General features: G+C 42.3%; 2 protein-coding genes across 3 annotated transcripts in view; both read left to right on the top strand.

The window, feature by feature from the left end:
• Positions 1–18,771, top strand: part of TMEM14C (transmembrane protein 14C) — a 425,910-nt gene that overhangs the window by 131,961 nt on the left and 275,178 nt on the right. The window lies entirely within an intron of this gene.
• LOC142243145 (N-acetyllactosaminide beta-1,6-N-acetylglucosaminyl-transferase-like) overlaps positions 1–18,771 on the top strand; it is a 141,867-nt gene that overhangs the window by 5,769 nt on the left and 117,327 nt on the right. Inside the window, exon 2 of one of the 2 annotated variants that reach the window (XM_075314761.1) lies at positions 7,925–8,272. The exons of the other annotated variant lie outside the window; for it this stretch is intronic. Coding sequence (XP_075170876.1) covers positions 7,925–8,031 — 107 coding nt within the window. The 3' untranslated portion in view covers positions 8,032–8,272. Of the gene's footprint in view, positions 1–7,924; positions 8,273–18,771 lie in introns of those variants that run through there. 2 annotated transcript variants of the gene reach the window in all.

The raw sequence follows: 18,771 nt of genomic DNA, 5'->3' as shown, positions 1-18,771 counted from the left end.
AATGTAATAACTGGGTTTAGTCCTTATGAGGCAGTTAGTAAAGAAACGCTTAATCCTTTTGGGCTACCATACCAGTGTGAGCTAATCACAGATTAGAGGGATTTTGAAAAAAAGAGTACTATGGCCATGTGCACGAGCTCCTAGCAGGGTATAAAATGATTATGTGTGGATGGTGTCAATCATTTGCATTATTGAGCATAAACAGAAGCATATGTGAAAACATAGTAAAGAAACTAATCTATGGTCTTATTCAGATGTCCGATTGCTGAGTATAGATAGGTTCTATCCATTTTCTCCTGTGGATATTATATGTACCCATTATAGTCTATGAACCTTTTCAGATGCCTGATCTATTTCGAAGGCTGTCTGTCTGCAAAATACCCAAAGACTTGCTTAGGTTTGGCACAATTCGCCGACCAAACTCACACACACGGACAGACATACTATTGGTGCAAACTGTGCAGCCGCAAGAGGTAAGGGGACCCATTTCATCTCCAAAGCAGGTGTAATTGTGCATTTTGCCAAGCTATTGGACTACAAAAGGCACATATTCTTGCACAGAAGCCCTCTGCTGGGTCCGCTTCATCTCACTTGTCAATAAGAGTCTGAGATGTAACAGACAGTATATGGATGATATCTGGTTTGCATGCATTTGCTGTCGGTTAGAAATCAGACATGTGAATTCAATCTTACTCCCGTCCTTACATTTCTTTATTCTTTAATTTAAAAAAACATTGAAAAGAAACATGTCATACACCCAAAACTATTTACATGCAGATATAGGGTTAAGATGCAAGTTAATAACATTCCAATGTTAACTGGCTGTCTTACTGTAGGCACACCCCAGCTTTTTGATTGACAACTCAGTCTGCGCAGATGCAGTTTAGTAGCTGAATTTAAGCCACGTATATTATCCAGTCCTTGGCTTGGAGTAACATTACTGGCAGAGGTGCATGGCAGTTGTTAGATACATTACCTCTTAATGAATAAGATGTACAGTTAGGTCCAGAAATATTTGGACAGTGACACAATTTTTGCGAGTTGGGCTCTGCATGCCACCACATTGGATTTGAAATGAAACCTCAACAACAGAATTCAAGTGCAGATTGTAACGTTTAATTTGAAGGTTTGAACAAAAATATCTGATAGAAATTGTAGGAATTGTACACATTTCTTTACAAACACTCCACATTTTAGGAGGTCAAAAGTAATTGGACAAATAAACCAAACCCAAACAAAATATTTTTATTTTCAATATTTTGTTGCGAATTCTTTGGAGGCAATCACTGCCTTAAGTCTGGAACCCATGGACATCACCAAACGCTGGGTTTCCTCCTTCTTAATGCTTTGCCAGGCCTTTACAGCCGCAGCCTTCAGGTCTTGCTTGTTTGTGGGTCTTTCCGTCTTAAGTCTGGATTTGAGCAAGTGAAATGCATGCTCAATTGGGTTAAGTACTGGTGATTGACTTGGCCATTGCAGAATGTTCCACTTTTTTGCACTCATGAACTCCTGGGTAGCTTTGGCTGTATGCTTGGGGTCATTGTCCATCTGTACTATGAAGCGCCGACCGATCAACTTTGCGGCATTTGGCTGAATCAGGGCTGAAAGTATATCCCGGTACACTTCAGAATTTATCCGGCTACTCTTGTCTGCTGTTATGTCATCAATAAACACAAGTGACCCAGTGCCATTGAAAGCCATGCATGCCCATGCCATCACGTTGCTTCCACCATGTTTTACAGATGATGTGGTGTGCCTTGGATCATGTGCCGTTCTTTTTCTTCTCCAAACTTTTTTCTTCCCATCATTCTGGTACAGGTTAATCTTTGTCTCATCTGTCCATAGAATACTTTTCCAGAACAGGGCTGGCTTCATGAGGTGTTTTTCAGCAAATTTAACTCTGGCCTGTCTATTTTTGGAATTGATGAATGGTTTGCATCTAGATGTGAACCCTTTGTATTTACTTTCATGGAGTCTTCTCTTCGCTGTTGACTTAGAGACAGATACACCTACTTCACTGAGAGTGTTCTGGACTTCAGTTGATGTTGTGAACGGGTTCTTCTTCACCAAAGAAAGTATGCGGCGATCATCCACCACTGTTGTCATCCGTGGACGCCGAGGCCTTTTTGAGTTCCCAAGCTCACCAGTCAATTCCTTTTTTCTCAGAATGTACCCAACTGTTGATTTTGCCACTCCAAGCATGTCTGCTATCTCTCTGATGGATTTTTTCTTTTTTTTCAGCCTCAGGATGTTCTGCTTCACCTCAATTGAGAGTTCCTTAGACTGCATGTTGTCTGGTCACAGCAACAGCTTCCAAATGCAAAACCACACACCTGTAATCAACCCCAGACCTTTTAACTACTTCATTGATTACAGGTTAACGAGGGAGACGCCTTCAGAGTTAATTGCAGCATTTAGAGTCCCTTGTCCAATTACGTTTGGTCCCTTGAAAAAGAGGAGGCTATGCATTACAGAGCTATGATTCCTAAACCCTTTCTCCGATTTGGATGTGAAAACTCTCATATTGCAGCTGGGAGTGTGCACTTTCAGCCCATATTATATATATAATTGTATTTCTGAACATGTTTTTGTAAACAGCTAAAATAACAAAACTTGTGTCACTGTCCAAATATTTCTGGACCTAACTGTATGTGCCTCTTAAAGGGAACCTGCCACCAGGTTTTTCTCCTAAAAGCTGCGGCCACCACCAGTGCGCTATTATATACAGTATTCCAGGCCACCTGTAATGTAATGCGCAGGTGCGAAAAAGGTCAAAGACACATGTGCACTGCAGTACTTTGTTCTGCCCTTAGCCGGGAAGATCAAAGTGCGCATGCGCAGAAACGTAATGGAAGCCTCTCTGTGAATTACGTAGATTGCGTCATGTACACAGGGCTGGGCAGGAAGACAGATTGCACAAGGTGGAGGAGGCACCAGACCGACAACAGTGACACCCATCGGACCAGACTACCCCCTAGGTGAGAATAATAAAGGTCTTTTTTTATGTTCTCCAGAGCAGCCTGCGCTCTTATATACAGTATTTTGGAATACTGTATATAAGGGCTCACTGGTGGAGGCCGCAGCTTTTAAGGGAAAAACCTGGTGACAGGTTCCCTTTAATGAATTAGGCCCATTATACTTCAATAGTGCCTTCATTATGACAGTTACGTTTTATATGCCAGTCTTTATGAATCAGGCCCTTGGTGTTTTGGCGACGCAATTGGGGTACTGGATAAATATTAAAAAGTAGCTGATAAAGCAATTCCCTGATTAGTGGCTGATGAAAAATACAAAATTATATTGTGGTATCGTGTTACCAAGAAAAATCGATGTAAATACTTTTATGCCCAAAAATGAAAAAAGTATTCTATGAGTGATACCTCAATAAAGGTATCACTCCTAGAATACTTTTTCATTTTTCGGCATAAAAGTATTCACTGATTATGGCTGAAATACTAAATGTCAACTGTAGGCAATGACCCAAGACACAAGATTTTGCGGGCCCATTACATATTTTTCATGGATAGAACTTGTACCTATTCTAGTCTATGGGGCTGTTCATCTGTCTGTATATTTTGTGGACCGAGTTGTCCACACAAAGACATAGAGACATGTCTGTATTTGATCTTTGAGTCACAGAACAAACTCGATAATGCAAGTCTATGGGTTTGTGAAAAAATAGGGCAACACTCAGATGAAATCTGTATATGTCCGATTGTCATGTTTGTTTGATAGAAGAAACTTGAGAAAACTTGCAAAAAAGAATGTTGAAAAACTGACCCTCAGACAAAACAGTAATGAAAATCTGATCTAAAACACTGAAAATTGGTAATTTTTTTGAGTACAAGAAAAATCATTGACATCTGAAGGAGTCCTTCTAATCATAAGTCCCCCTGCCTATATGTTTAGTCCACTAGAGCTCTTCAGTATTTGTTATTCTGTTTCTCCCCAAGTACATAGCATTGAATACCCATTTAACCTTGTTAAACAAAAAATGAGACACAAAACAGTAATATAGAAAAATATAGTTTTTTTTATAAAGAAAAAAAAAAAAAAAAATATATATATATATATATATATATATATATATATATACATGCACCATTGAACATAAACTTATGGTACTTTGGTGTCATCTGATGTAAAGGTATACATTGCCAATGTTAGAATACTTTTTTGGATTGGTACTCAAGTACAAGATCCGAACCGCTCTCTTTATACAGCTCTAATAAATACCCATAGCACAATATTTTCTTAGTAAAGTTTTGTGCCCTTATTTATTATTTGCATTTTTAAGTCATTCTTTTGTCTTGTCTTTTTTTTTACATTGGAGAATTGTGCACCAATTTCATCAAAATGGAGTGCAATGTTTGACAATTTGGGCTCGAATTCTCAAGATTCTTTTTCATCTTGTTCTTCTGCTATATTTCTCCTTTTTTTTATTAAACTGTGGCAAAGGTCAATCAAAATACCTTAATATTTGGCATGTGAGTCTTTAATTGCACAAAAAAATTTTGTTGGAGGTTTTTTACTCCACTAGGATACTGGAGAACAATTAAGCAAAAATTTAGTGAGATTTCAAAAAGTTTTAAATGTTAAATTAGTGGAAAAAAATCCGGAAAATGAAAACCACATCCACATTACTGAGCAAACCAAAAACTTGCTGAGAACTGAAAAAAGTAAAAATGACACAAAACCCAGGATGAATTTGGCACAAACATAAAAACATCTAAAGCTAAACTTGGACCCCTAAAAAAGGCACAAATAGAATGATTAATAAAGACCTAAATGTTTAAGTAATTAAGGGGTTAAATACGTTTCCACTTCATATTTAGGTCAATGAAGGTTTTAAAAATGACGCTTATGTTCACAGTTATAGATTAATGACAGTAAATAGGATTTCACAATGTTGAAACAGTTATTGATAGCACTGTTCTACATATTTTCATAAATTGTCAGGTTCAGTTAGGAAAAGAGCAATTGTTTAATGATTTTTACCTCCAGCAAATAAAAATATGCAAATATTTTGTTATGAAAATTTTCTAATATTTATTTAGAGGAAACTTAGCAACAATTCAAATAACTAAATCATGTCCAAACACTATTGCGAATTATAAACAGTTACAGAAATTGCACTATAAAATTTGGTCATCATTCAGTGACAACTTTTTCTTACTTGTCTCTTGTATTCCTGTATCGGATCATCTCTTACAATCGTCCAACAGTGATCTGCAAAAATTGATGGATTACATTTTCCTTGATATATTTTCTCCATAGCTGCAATATGTTGGTGAAATCTCTCGTGTTCGTCACTCACCGCTTTGTAATTTGGTGGAACAAAATCTAGATTCGAATGTAAGAAATTAATCTTTAAGCACAGGTTACAGCCAAGATCCTTTTATGTTTTGAGGATATTTTCCACAAACTCTTCATAGTTATCTGCTCTTGAGTTTCCCAAAAAATTAGTTAATGCAAATGCTACCCATGCCTTGGTCATCTGCTCATCTTGAAGAAGCTTATGAATCTGAAATCCAATAGGACTCCTTCCTTGATCTTTACTTCACTCAACGTTGGAAATTTATCAATGAGTTAAGGCCGCTTTACACGCTTTAATCTCGCTAGCGAGATCGCTAGCGTGCGTACCCGCCCCCATCGTTTGTGTGTCACAGGCAAATCGCTGCCCGTGGCGCACAAAATCGCTCGGACCAATCACACTACTTACCTGCCTAGCAGCGTCGCTGTGACCGGCGAACCGCTTCCTTTCTAAGGGGCCGGTTCGTTCAGCATCATAGCAACGTCACTAAGCGGCCGCCCAATAGAAGCGGAGATGAGCGGGACGTAACATCCCGCACACAACTTTCCTTCCTCATTGCTGGCGACCGCAGGTAAGGTGAGGTTCCTCGTTCCTGCGGTGTCACACATAGCGAACGACGAACAACATCGTACCTGCAGCAGCAACGATAATTGGGAATAGTGAGCATGTCAACGATTAACAATTTTGAACAATTTTGCGACCTTTTTCGATCGCACGTAAGTGTCACACGCAACGACATCGCTAAAGCGGACAGATGTGCGTCACGAATTCCGTGACCCCAACGACATCACTTTAGCGATGTCGCTGCGTGTAAAGTGAACTTTAGGCTACTTTCACACTTCAGTCTTTTTCCATCAGCCACAATCCATTGCCTTGAGAAAATATGATATCCTGCAACATATTTTGCAGAATTCAGTTTTTTCCCCATAGACTTGTATTAACGACGGATTGGGACTGATGGCCTTGCGTTGCATCCGCAGCGCAACGTATCAGTCATGGAATGACTGACCGTCGGGCGGGGGGAACTGACACTAACGTTTCTTGGAGCGTCAAAAAACTCACTGTGTAGGATTCCGTCGCAATCCGTCAAGAGGTATAATGGTTGTCTATGGTGCTGGATTCCGCTGTAATCCGTTACACGATGGAATCCAGTGCTGGATTCCGTCATTTACTACTGAGCATGCCCAGCATGTACACAATCACATTGCAAGGCTCCAAATAGTCTTGATAGTAATAATCCACACACAATTTTAGCTATAACAACATTTATTCTGCCCCTTTCTCTACAATCTATCACAGATGGCCTATAAAAACACAGTAATAGGTCACCAAAATGTTTGGCACTCCTATTGGGCTGTCCCAAAAACAAATGGATTACGACGGATCCGTCGTAAAACGGATGAACAACGGATGTAACGGATTAGTTATTTCACAGGATTCCTGTGAACGGAATCCTGTGAAATAACACATCAGTTGCGTCCGTTGACAGCTAAAAAACGATGAATCTGTCGTTCCATCACAATGACTGACCTGTCGGTTTTGAAATGACTGAAGTGTGAAAGTAGCATAACTTGAATGGTTTTTTTTCATTTTTAGCCATTGCTTTTACAAAGTTCTTCAGGCTTTAATATTATTCTTTGCTAATGGATGGGTAGCACCATGGAGAAATAGCAATTGGTAGTGTGATCGGTTGTGTCTCTCCAGATCATTGGGGCTGCAAAAGGTATAGATTGCCTCTTCCCATGTGACCACTGATGTGCTGCATCTCTATTCCAGTATGTGGGGAGCCCAACTCTTTTCCTGATCTCCTATTCTACAGCCAAAATACAGGTTGTAGGCTTTCCTTAACATGAAAGTCAAATTTTGCCTTTGTAATGCAAAAGTGACTTCTTCGCATATGTAGTAAAACGTTTCCGATTTGTTAATACAAGAATGAGGCATATCTGAAAAAAAAAACAAATAGAAAAATGTCTATGCTATGAAACTATGCTAACCCCCGCCCTAAAACTGTATACCTTACACAGAGAGCATTTATAAAAGTAGTATAAAAGTAGGTGATTAGAGTGTAATTAGGATTACGTCATGAAGGCTTCAGTACTGTCACGCTCCCCGGTGCCCGTGCCATGCTCCCCGGTGCCCGTGCCACGCTCCCCGGTTCCCCTGCCACGCTCCCCGGCTCCCCTGCCACGCTCCCCGGCTCCTCTGCCACGCTCCCCCGCTCCCGGACCTCGCTTCCCCGCTCCCGTGCCACGCTCCCCGGTCCCCCGCTCCTCAGCCTCCATGCTCCCTCACCTACGTCCTCCAGGCAACCCGGTCCCTGGTCCCGGCGCCCGTCTGCTGTCCTGAGCCGGCCCGGCACTCCTGCCTCCTGTACACCGCATCCTGCTCTGGCTTCTGGCACCCGGGCCTCGCACATGCGCATTAGGGCGCGCGCGCGGTCATTGACCTTTTCTTAAAGGGCCAGCGTCCTCCAACAGGATATTGAAGATGCAGGTACAGGGTATATAGGGGGTTCCTTTCCAAGTGGGCGGGGCCTGTTCTTCGTGTTTGCTAAGCTAGGAGTCAGGTCTCCCTGTGCCATTGTCTCGTACTCACCTATCTCTCTTGTAGAGCCACTCCTGTCGCGCCAACCGGTCCTGACGGTTCCAGAACCCCGAACGGACTGTCCGCCATCTTCTCAGTCCCTACCGTCTCCAATTCCTGGATCTGTGTGGTGACCGATCTCCCCGTTCCGCTGGTTCCGGACCCTGCCTGACATCATCTCGGCCTCCGAACCTGCGCTCCGTCACCCCGGACTACCTTCAGAGACTCCGTGATCCCAGGGACTTCTACACCCACTCCTCTGAACGGACTGTCCTGCTACCCGTAGTGCTTCGGCTACCGGGCACCTTGCCCTCGGTGGGGTGCTCAGTCCAGTGGATCCACCTCCTGGGCCTACCCGTCATCCTGGTCCTAACAAGTACAGAGAAAAACCAGTTGTGCATTCAAAATACAATAATAAAAAAGTAATTAATTTTATTGCTATCAATATTCCAGGCAGCGCACTATTATAAATTTATAATCCTCTATTGTTTTATTTCCCCTAGTTCCCTTTTTGTCAGGGATGTGCCACCAAACTCCTTCACGCCCTGGAGCCAATACCGCATCATTGGATTAACAGCCATAGAGCACCACCATTCCTAATAACGTTGATCATCATTTTTTAATCATTGTGTTTTGCTAGGATGATGAACGAGTTTTACAGGCAATTTTCCATTTTTACAAGGAAATTTAAAAAAACTGTATTTTTAGGACAACTTCACTTTTGGGGACTATATGTTAGAAAACTCCAAAATCAGTCCCCATTTTAAAAGCTTCAAATTTTCTAATGGATTAGCGAGCATTGCATTTTTATCCAACACCTAATGCACAGCGGATGGTGAGGAGTGCAATGGCAATTTTCCCACAGTCATTATCTAGGGAATTATTTAGAGAGAATTATTAGTTTATGAAGGAAAAACCTTCATGGCATTCATCTAAAGCTGTAGTGAGAATTTTTAGTTTTGTTTTGGGGCATTACTAATATTATATTATTATTTGTGAATGAGCTGTAACATGGCTGGTGAAAAGAAAATAATTTGATATGACCAATATGAAAGACAGTGGAAGTGGAAAAAAAATTAATACACAAAAAATCCAAAGAAGTGTGCTAAATTTGTAAATACTCATTGATGCATAGGCCAGGTTATGTCGGGCAGGTTTCACACTGGTATATTGGGTCCTTCCTAATCCCTCTTTTTAAACCCTTCACAACCTTGGGCATAGTAGTGCATCCAAGGTTGTGTCCCTGCCTTTGATGCAAGCTTGTACGCTGAGCTCACATATTTCCCTGCACATGTGATCAGCCAACATGTGCCTCTAACAGGTGCAGGTGGATGGGAGATTCACCCACTGCTGTTAACTGGTTTTAATTTTGCCAATCTCTGACAGCGAGATTTAACGTGTGCCGGCGGGGAGCGCGCTATTCCCCACTCCCATTAAGCGGACCTGTGACGTGATCGTGGGACTTTGATGGATTGTCGTGACAGCCAGGGGTCAGCTGATGACCCCTGTCTCTGTCATGATGAAATTTCTGTGAATACTGTGAGCCAGTATTAATAGGATGTCATAGTAGTCATAGGAAATGTAAAAAAAAAGTTTTTTAAAATATAAAAAAAAGACAAATCTCTAAATCACCCCTCAAATTTCTATATTACCCCATTGAAAATAAAACAATTTTTAAAAAATACACATTTAGATTTGCTGTGATCAGAAATGTCCGATGTATCAAAATATAAAATAAATTAATCTGCTTGATAAACAGCGAAGTGGAAAAAAATCAAAATACCAGTTTTTTGGGTCTCTACAACATTACAAGAAATAAAATAAGAGGCTACTAAAACATCCCATCTACCCAAAAATGGTATCAGTAATAATGTCAACTTATTGCACAAAAAATAAGCCATCACAGAGCCCCAGATGCCGAAAAATGTAAAGGTTACTTGTTTCGTAATATGGAGCCAAAAGCGAACTATAAATGCTTGGTATCTACATACTCAAACTGACCTGGAGACTTATACTGCCAGGTCAGTTTAACTATATAGCGAACATTCGGAATTAAAAAACTAAACAACCATTGTGGAATTGAACTTTTTTTTTGCAATTTCACCGTACTGGAATTTTTTTCCTATTTTCTAGTATACTATATGGTAAAATTAATGGTTTCATTCAAAAGTACACCCACAAAAGTCAAGCCTGATACGGCTATGTTGATGGAAAAATAATAAAGTTATGGCTCTTGGAAGAAGGATAAAAAATGGAAAATCGGGGGGTGGTGAAGGGATTAAGCACACATGGTATCTTTTTTGTTTTGGATCCTTTGTTTTTACCAGTAGGAGGGATTTCTCTGGGGAAGTGCTGGCCGGAAATTGTCCTGCAGCCATCACTGCCAGGTGCACTGCCCTCTTTTTCCTGGTAGGTAGAGCAAATATCAAAGATTTAATAACTTTTTCTCAAAATTCAAGGAAGTTGTCCCTACTGCCAGCATAATCGGGGAGAATAAAAGATTATGTGATGCAACTGAACTAATTGGACAGACAGCGTTTTATACCATACCTTTGTTTTGTGAAGTATGCGGTATGGCTTTACTATTTGATCGGAAAGATCAACCACTCCCATGAATTTATCATATACCTGTATGCACAGAGGTTTATGGGTGGTGGATAGGGACGGGATTGTGGTAAGGATCAGGACATCCCTTTTATCCTTGTATTTAACAAGGAGTAGGTCTTTGCTACACACAGCCCTGTTCTTTCCCAATTATCGTCTGACTTTTTTGAGGAGACCTTTTTGATTTTTACGTATAGTGCAGACCACTATAGATTGTGATGCAAGGGATTTTAGCAAAGGAATACTATTATCCAAATGCGAATGATATCCTTTACCAAGCAATGGCTGTATTAGGTCCCATACGATTTTGCCACTATAGGCTCCAGAATGTACGCAATTGTCCTGCATTTCTTAGAATCCTGTTTTGGACCTTGATATAGTGGGAGTCAGGTTTCTGGGAAATAATTTGTCCAATGTATTAATTTGCTCTAGTGAATTTATTAGGGGGTCAGAAAAAAAACTGATAAAAAAATCAATGGCCCTAAATTTAAACTCAGTGGCATCAAACTGGGTGCCTGACGAGGATGTAAAATTAGACACCTTGGGGCTATAGTTTTCCGCAGCTAAACATCTCAGTTCAGGAAGAGCAGGTTTTAAGGAAGTGCAGTCTCCACATCGCTTGATGTGGAAGGTGAAAGTGCAAATTGTTCTTTACCCTCACTGCCGGTGGTGTCTGTATATGAGCAAATCATGGCATATGCCTCCTCAGCCATAAAAAGGTTTCAGAACATTTTTTTGTAAAACTCTTTAGGGAATATGTGACGCCCTGGGCAAGCCAGGGGTCACAGGTCACAACACAACACGCACCCCACATTCCCTGCAGGTACACACTAGGTCAAAACTAAAATCCTTGTTGCCTTCCTCCAGGAGCTGGTGTCCACACCAGGGGGTGGGCCAGGCAGTTGGCTCCACCCACCGAGGAGTTCACAGCTCTGGATGCGGGAAAACCAGGCAGATAAGCTAGGGAAGTGAAGGAGTAAACAGTTAGCTCAGGGAAGAGCTTGAGTAAACAGTGAAGTGGCAGAGGAGCAAGAGAAAGTGACAGCAAGAAGCCTGAAGTTGGTCCGGGTGTGTGCCCCGGACTGAGACAGCAAGGTTGGCAGACGGCGGTGACCGTCTGCAGGCGAGACTGATTGGAGGTTGCCGAAAAGACCGTGGACGGGTGGTGACCCGGCGGTACCGGAGCGGTATACGAAGATTAGTCAGCACCAGGGCAGGGGCCTTTCGGATCCCGGCAAGGCTAGGAGTCGCCATAATTTGCCAAATCCATCAGTGAAGGGGACGACTGTCCCCCAACAACCAAGTCCCGTTTGAAGGCAACAGTCCAACCGCTAAGGGGAGACATCGCCACCGCCAAGGCACCAGTTTCCCAGGGCCAGCGCCTGCGGGCAAGAGTGGAGCTCCTCCGGTTCATATCTAAGCTGGGGAGCGGGTTACCGGAGGGAACCCATCGCTACCAAACAACAACACATAGGTGCAGGGAAGAGACCGTCACCGTCAACTGCAGGGGACATCGTCAACGTAACCGTCTGAGGGACCCGTCCAACCAGCCGTTTGTTTACCAAGAACTGTGTCGTGTTTACTGGCTGAGTGAGTACCTCCGTGCCGTGCGGCACAGCGCTGCCCCTGCGCCCCTGCACCTCCACAGGCCCCTAGCCCGCCTGTCCACCATCCCAACTCCATCACTGGGCCCCGGGATCACCAACCCCTACCCACGGAGGGGCAACACAACAACTGGCTGCTCCATACCATCACTCCCGGGATCCCCAGCCAGAGCAGCGGTGGTGTACACTCAATCACCACAACCGTGGGTGGCGTCACGGACAATAAACAATCCCCACACCCAAACCCCCTTTCACTCACGGGCGAGGAGCGCCGCTAGAGTCCCCGGGATCCGGCCCATCGCTCAAGCCACCGAGCAGCAGCAGGCTGCGGCAGCCGCTGCAGCCGGACCCGAGCAGTGGGAGAGCGCGGCGTCCCCTCCTCCGCCCGCGACAAATAGATGGGAGCTCATCCCATCCGTTCCCTATTTTGGGCCCAACACTAGAGATACATAGGGCCAGTATCCGGCTCAGCGCATAGGTGCGGGACCTATCTAGGGTGGTGAGGGACCCCAGGGACCAGCAGTAGACAGAGGTAAACACAGGGTTTCCCTTTTATTTCCTTTTCACAGCAGGTGCGGACTGGTGAATCAAAGGATAAGACAAATAATGACAGTGGACTGGAGATCCTTGCTGTAGGTGCAGACTGGTGACCCAGTAGGTGCAGAGTCATAATACACAATGACACTTGCTTTGGAGGTAGAAATGTGCTCTCTTACAGTACCTCTGGGGCCCCTGTGCAGCTGCATAGTTTGCACTAATGAAATGTTCGGCTGTCACTTTTACTATCATGATAAATGATAGTGATTGTGGGTAATTTTTTTTTACTTTCTTTACTTCTGCAGCACAGATCTTTAATGTGATCAACTCTGACAAGCTCCGTAACAGAAATGAGCATGTCAGAGCCGACAATGACACTGGACTCTGCTCAGAATGTAGTGATTGTCCATTATGTTTAAGGGTGCTTTACACGCTGCGACATCGCTAGCGATAGCTAGCGATGTCGTGCGCGATAGCACCTGCCCCCGTTGTTCATGCGACATTTGGTGATCGCTGCCGCAGCGAACATTATCGCTACGGCAGCGTCACACGCACATATCTTTTCAGCGACGTCGCTGTGACCGCCAAACAATCCGTCCTTCAAGGGGGATGTGCCTTCGGCGTCATAGCGACGTCACTGCGGCGTCACTAAGTGGCCGGCCAATAGCAGAGGAGGGGCGGAGATGAGTGGCCGGAACATGCTGCCCACCTCCTTCCTTCCTCATTGCCGGTGGACGCAGGTAAGAAGATGTTCGGCGCTCCTGCGGTGTCACACATAGCGATGTGTGATGCCGCAGGAACAACGAACCACCAGCGGCATGCACCACCAACGATATTATGAAAAGGAGCGACGTGTCAACGATCAACGATTTTTGACGCTTTTGCGATTGTTGATCGTTGCTGTTTGGTGTCACACGCTGCGACGTGACCCTGACGATATATCGTTAGCGATGTCGCAGCGTGTAAAGCACCCTTTAGATTGTCCAATCACCGTGATCACAAGGAGCTGAACCCCTGATTGGTCCATGCCAGCAAGCTTTTTGATTCTGTGATGTTTGACACAATGACTGTTTAATGTCTTGACATAACTATAAGTCAGAGTGCACTAAAGCACTTGGAATCTTGACATACAGTTACATAATTTTGTAGGAAAGGGGATAAATGCTATTCTTTATAATACAAATGTATACGTCAAATACATCACACAACCGTGGTGTGACACAGGCCTAAGACGTTAAAAAAGTGCACTCAGCATCATAGAAATCATTAACCTTCTGGAAGATGTATGCTGATTAGCATTGTGTGACCTAGTTTAATCATTCTAAGACTCAATATACTACAGTAGACAGATGGAGACATTTTTTCCTTTCTTGTTTTACTGAAAGAAGAAAAAGCATAGAGATAATAAAGCATACATAAACTGGGGAATTCCCAATGAGTAACTCAATACACAAATGTGATATATGGTAATATTAATGGTAATATATTAGTACATACATACTGTATAAAGGTAATATAATAATATGCAGTAATATATACAAGAATTAATCCTGACACACATAAATGCATAAATGAGACGTGGGTACATACCAGAAGAGAATAAAGTCTGCCTACATGATACAATGTGTTGACAATAGATTTAACCCCTTCACGACATATGATGTACATTTATGTCATATGCCGTGTCCCGGACTTTGATGCGGGCTTACGTACCAAGCCTGCATCTTTCACAGTTTACAATGGCTGAATTATTCAGCCTTTATCTGCCACTAAAGGTCACGGGTGGAACGCCACTGTTAATCTCTGACAGCGCATTTACCACGCTTCAGCATGGGATGGCCATTCTATGCATCCATCAGCATGACAAGGAGGTGGTTACGGGGCACTAATGAGCTGCCATTAAAGCTCTGCTGAAGACCCCTGTGCATATTATGACGGTTTTCCTGTGAAATTCAGCGTTTAGATGGTGCTGATAGGAAATTATGATTTTTGATATACATGGAAGTGTTGATGCACTGATATGTACAGTACAAGTGATCACATGATAAATGTCTCTTTTTTAAAGCACAATATGCTTCTAGTTTTCCATTAAAGGGCGCTTTACACGCAGCGACATCGCTAGCGATGTCTCTTGTGAAAAAACCCGCCCCCATCGTTTGTGTATCATGTGCAAATCGCTGCCCGTGGCTCACAATATCGCTAGTACCCGTTACACATACTTACCTTCATAGTGATGTCGCTGTGGGCGGTGAACAGCCTCTTTTCTAAGGGGGCAGTTCGTGCGGCGTCACAGTGACGTCACACGGCAGGCGTCCAATAGAAGCGCAGGGGCACAGAGCAGCCGCATGAAAGCTACGCCCACCTCGTTGCCGGAGGATGCAGGTACAGTGTTGATCATCGTTCCTGAGATGTCACACATAGAGATGTGTGCTGCCTCAGGAATGACGAACAACCTGCGTCCTGAAACAGCAACGACATTTTGAAAATGAACGATGTGTCAACGATCAGCGATTAGGTGAGTATTTCTGATCGTTAGCGGTCACTCGTAGGTGTCACATGCAACGACGTCGCTAACAAGGCCAAATGTACGTCACGAATTCCGTGACCCCCAACGACATCTCGTTAGCGATGTCGTTGCGTGTAACGGGGCCTTAAGTTTGAAAAATCTGAAGCATCTCTTTTTTTAGTGTTTTTGGTCATTTCCTGACACAGATGTGACATTTTTAAACAATGCTCAAAAGACTGAGCATATGACAAACAAACTATTTTTCCATAAAAATAAATATGTTCATTCTTTTGAGCATTTTCTGAATGTTTTTCAGTTACTTTTCAGTGCAGATACACTCGAAGGTGTGAACATATCCTTGTTCTATGACTATATATACACTATAAATCTAGCAGCGGCCTGTTCCTCTTTTCTCACTCAAAGCACATTGGTGCTCTAAGGTTACATTCGTATGTTGGAGTTGTGAAAAACCGCTATCAACCGACAGATTGTTGTGATAAAAGCTAACAAAATCTGTGGCTTTAGCCTTATTTTATGACATCATCGGTTAATTTTTGGACCATTTTGCTGCCCACTGGTACTGTAGTATCACATCGCTTTAAACTAAACCACTGGCACTTATTTAAAGCACAATGAGACGGATTGCCTTATGCTTGGCGTAATAATTTAATATTTTCCAGTAAAAATATTTTTAGCTCCATCAGCCAGCATTTTGTCAAAACAATAAAAATACTTGTTACTTGGGCTCATCAGGTCCAGCACTGCCTCTCCAATTTACATGGTATTGTTTACAGGTTGCAATGATGACATCTCCAACTGCAGCGCGCACCCCCAAAGCAGCCACACAGTGAGCTCAGTGCCTCTGCTGCTGAAATCGGTGATGGGCTGCAGCATGATGTTTGTTGAAGTTGTGACATCACTGCTGCAGCCTTTACATATAAGAGCAGCAGTGGAAGGATAGCACTGTGCCCGGAGAGGACAACACAAACTCATAGTTACATAGTTACATAGGTTGAAAAAACACCTAGGTCCATCTAGTTCAACCTTCCTCCACCAGTTCTACATTTGGTCACTAAGTCATTTATAACCAACAATGTTTTGTGTACTGAGGAAATCATCCAGCCCTTTTTTATAAGCTGGTATAGTATCTGCCATTACTACCTCTTGTGGTAGGGCATACCACAGTCTGGCTGCTCTAACTGTAAAGAACCCTTTCCTATTTAGCTGTCGGAATCGCTTTTCTTCCACTCGCAGTGAGTGCCCCCTGGTCCTTAGTACTGTCTTTGGAAGAAATAAGTCATGTGCCAGTCCTCTATATTGACCACACATGTATTTATACATAAAAATGAGATCTCCTCTGAGACGTCTTTTTTCTAAGCTAAACATATCTAACTTTTCCAACCTCTCATCATACGGGAGGCCTTCCATTCCTTGTAGTAGTCTAGTTGCCCACCTTTGAACTGCCTCTAACTTCTGAATGTCCTTTTTATAATGTGGAGCCCAAAACTGGTTTCCATATTCCAGATGTGGCCTTACAAGTGATTTATAGAGGGTAACAATACGTTGGGATCATGGGATCTAATCTCTCTTTTTATACACCCTAAAATCTTGTTTGCTTTAGCAGCTGCTGCCTGACATTGAGTGCTGCTGCTCAGCTTATTTGTAATAAGAATACCCAAGTCCTTCTCCTGTTCTGTAGTCCCGAGTTTACTTCTATTTAATGTATATGCAGCTATAGGATTACTCCGTCCTAGGTGCATTACTTTACATTTATCAACATTAAATCTCATTTGCCAAGTATCTGCCCATTCTGACATCTTATCCAGATCTTTTTGTAATATTGTACTATCAAGGTCAGTTTTTAATATCCTACATAGTTTGGTGTCATCAGCAAAGACTGACACTTTACTATCAATCTCATCCACAAGGTCATTAATAAAGAGATTAAAAAGAATCGGTCCTAGCACAGATCCCTGTGGCACCCCACTGCTGACTGCAGCCCATTTAGAGAATGTACCATTTATGACTACTCTTTGTTTCCTATCTTTTAGCCAATTCCTTACCCAGTTGCATATAGTTTCCCCTAGTTCTTGTTTCTGGAGCTTTAATATAAGGCTATTGTGTGGTACAGTATCAAATGCCTTTGCAAAGTCCAAATAAATCACATCAGCTGCATTACCAATATCCAGGTTTGCACTTACCCCCTCATAGAACCCCAACAGGTTGGTTAGACACGACTTATCTTTCATGAATCCATGCTGTTTGTCAATTATTATATTATTTTCTGCAATATATTTTTGCATGTCATCCCTTAAAATGCCCTCAAAAACTTTGCATACTACTGATGTCAGGCACTCTGGACGGTAGTTGCCTGGATCTACCCTCTTACCTTTCTTAAATATCGGTACCACATCAGCAATACTCCAATCCTGAGGCACCAACCCTGTTACAAGCGAGTCTAAAAAGATGAGATACAGCGGTCTGTCGATAATGGATGGCATTCATCCCTCAATATTCGTGGATGAATGCCATCTGGCCCTGGGGATTTGTCAAAGTTTAGTTTACTTAGACGTAGGCGTAATTCTTCTTGTGTTAAATTAATTATATCGGGTGGTGACCTTTGATTTTTCTCTTGTTGAATGATCCCTGGTACAGTCAGTTCCTTGGTGAACACAGATGAGAAATGCCTATTTAATATCTCAGTCTTTTGTTTGTCCTCTATAACTAACTTGTTATTATATTTTAAGGGGCCAATACTATCCTTTGTTTTCCTTTTGGCATTAATGTATTTCTAAAAGATTTTGGGATTTATTTTAATGTCATTGGCCATTTTTGTTTCAGCAGCTAGTTTTGCTTGTTTGATTTCTTTTTTACATTTCCTATTGATATCTTTATACTCCTGAAATGCTATTTCTGTATTCTCAGCCTTTAAGATTTTAAACACCCTTTGTTTTTGTTTTATTATACTTTGTACAGTCTTATTTATCCATAGTGGTTTCTTTTTATTCCTGGACATTTTATTACCAGAGGGTATAAGCTTTTTACAGGACTCTAGCAGTATATCCTTAAACTTACCCCATTTACAGTCAGGGCCAGAAATATTTGGACAGTGACACAAGTTTTGTTATTTTAGCTGTTTACAAAAACATGTTCAGAAATACAATTATATATATAATATGGGCTGAAAGTGCACACTTCCAGCTGCAATATGAGAGTTTTCACATCCAAATCGGAGAAAGGGTCTAGGAATCATAGCTCTGTAATGCATAGCCTCCTCTTTTTCAAGGGACCAAAAGTAATTGGACAAGGGACTCTAAGGGCTGCAATTAACTCTGAAGGCGTCTCCCTCGTTAACCTGTAATCAATGAAGTAGTTAAAAGGTCTGGGGTTGATTACAGGTGTGTGGTTTTGCATTTGGAAGCTATTGCTGTGACCAGACAACATGCGGTCTAAGGAACTCTCAATTGAGGTGAAGCAGAACATCCTGAGGCTGAAAAAAAAGAAAAAATCCATCAGAGAGATAGCAGACATGCTTGGAGTAGCAAAATCAACAGTCGGGTACATTCTGAGAAAAAAGGAATTGACTGGTGAGCTTGGGAACTCAAAAAGGCCTGGGCGTCCAC

Source organism: Anomaloglossus baeobatrachus, chromosome 6 (genome assembly GCF_048569485.1).
Source record: "Anomaloglossus baeobatrachus isolate aAnoBae1 chromosome 6, aAnoBae1.hap1, whole genome shotgun sequence".
In the NCBI taxonomy this organism is placed as follows: Eukaryota; Metazoa; Chordata; class Amphibia; order Anura; family Aromobatidae; genus Anomaloglossus; species Anomaloglossus baeobatrachus.
The sequence above is the reverse complement of the archived record's forward strand: the minus strand, read 5'-3'. Positions and strand labels throughout refer to the sequence as shown.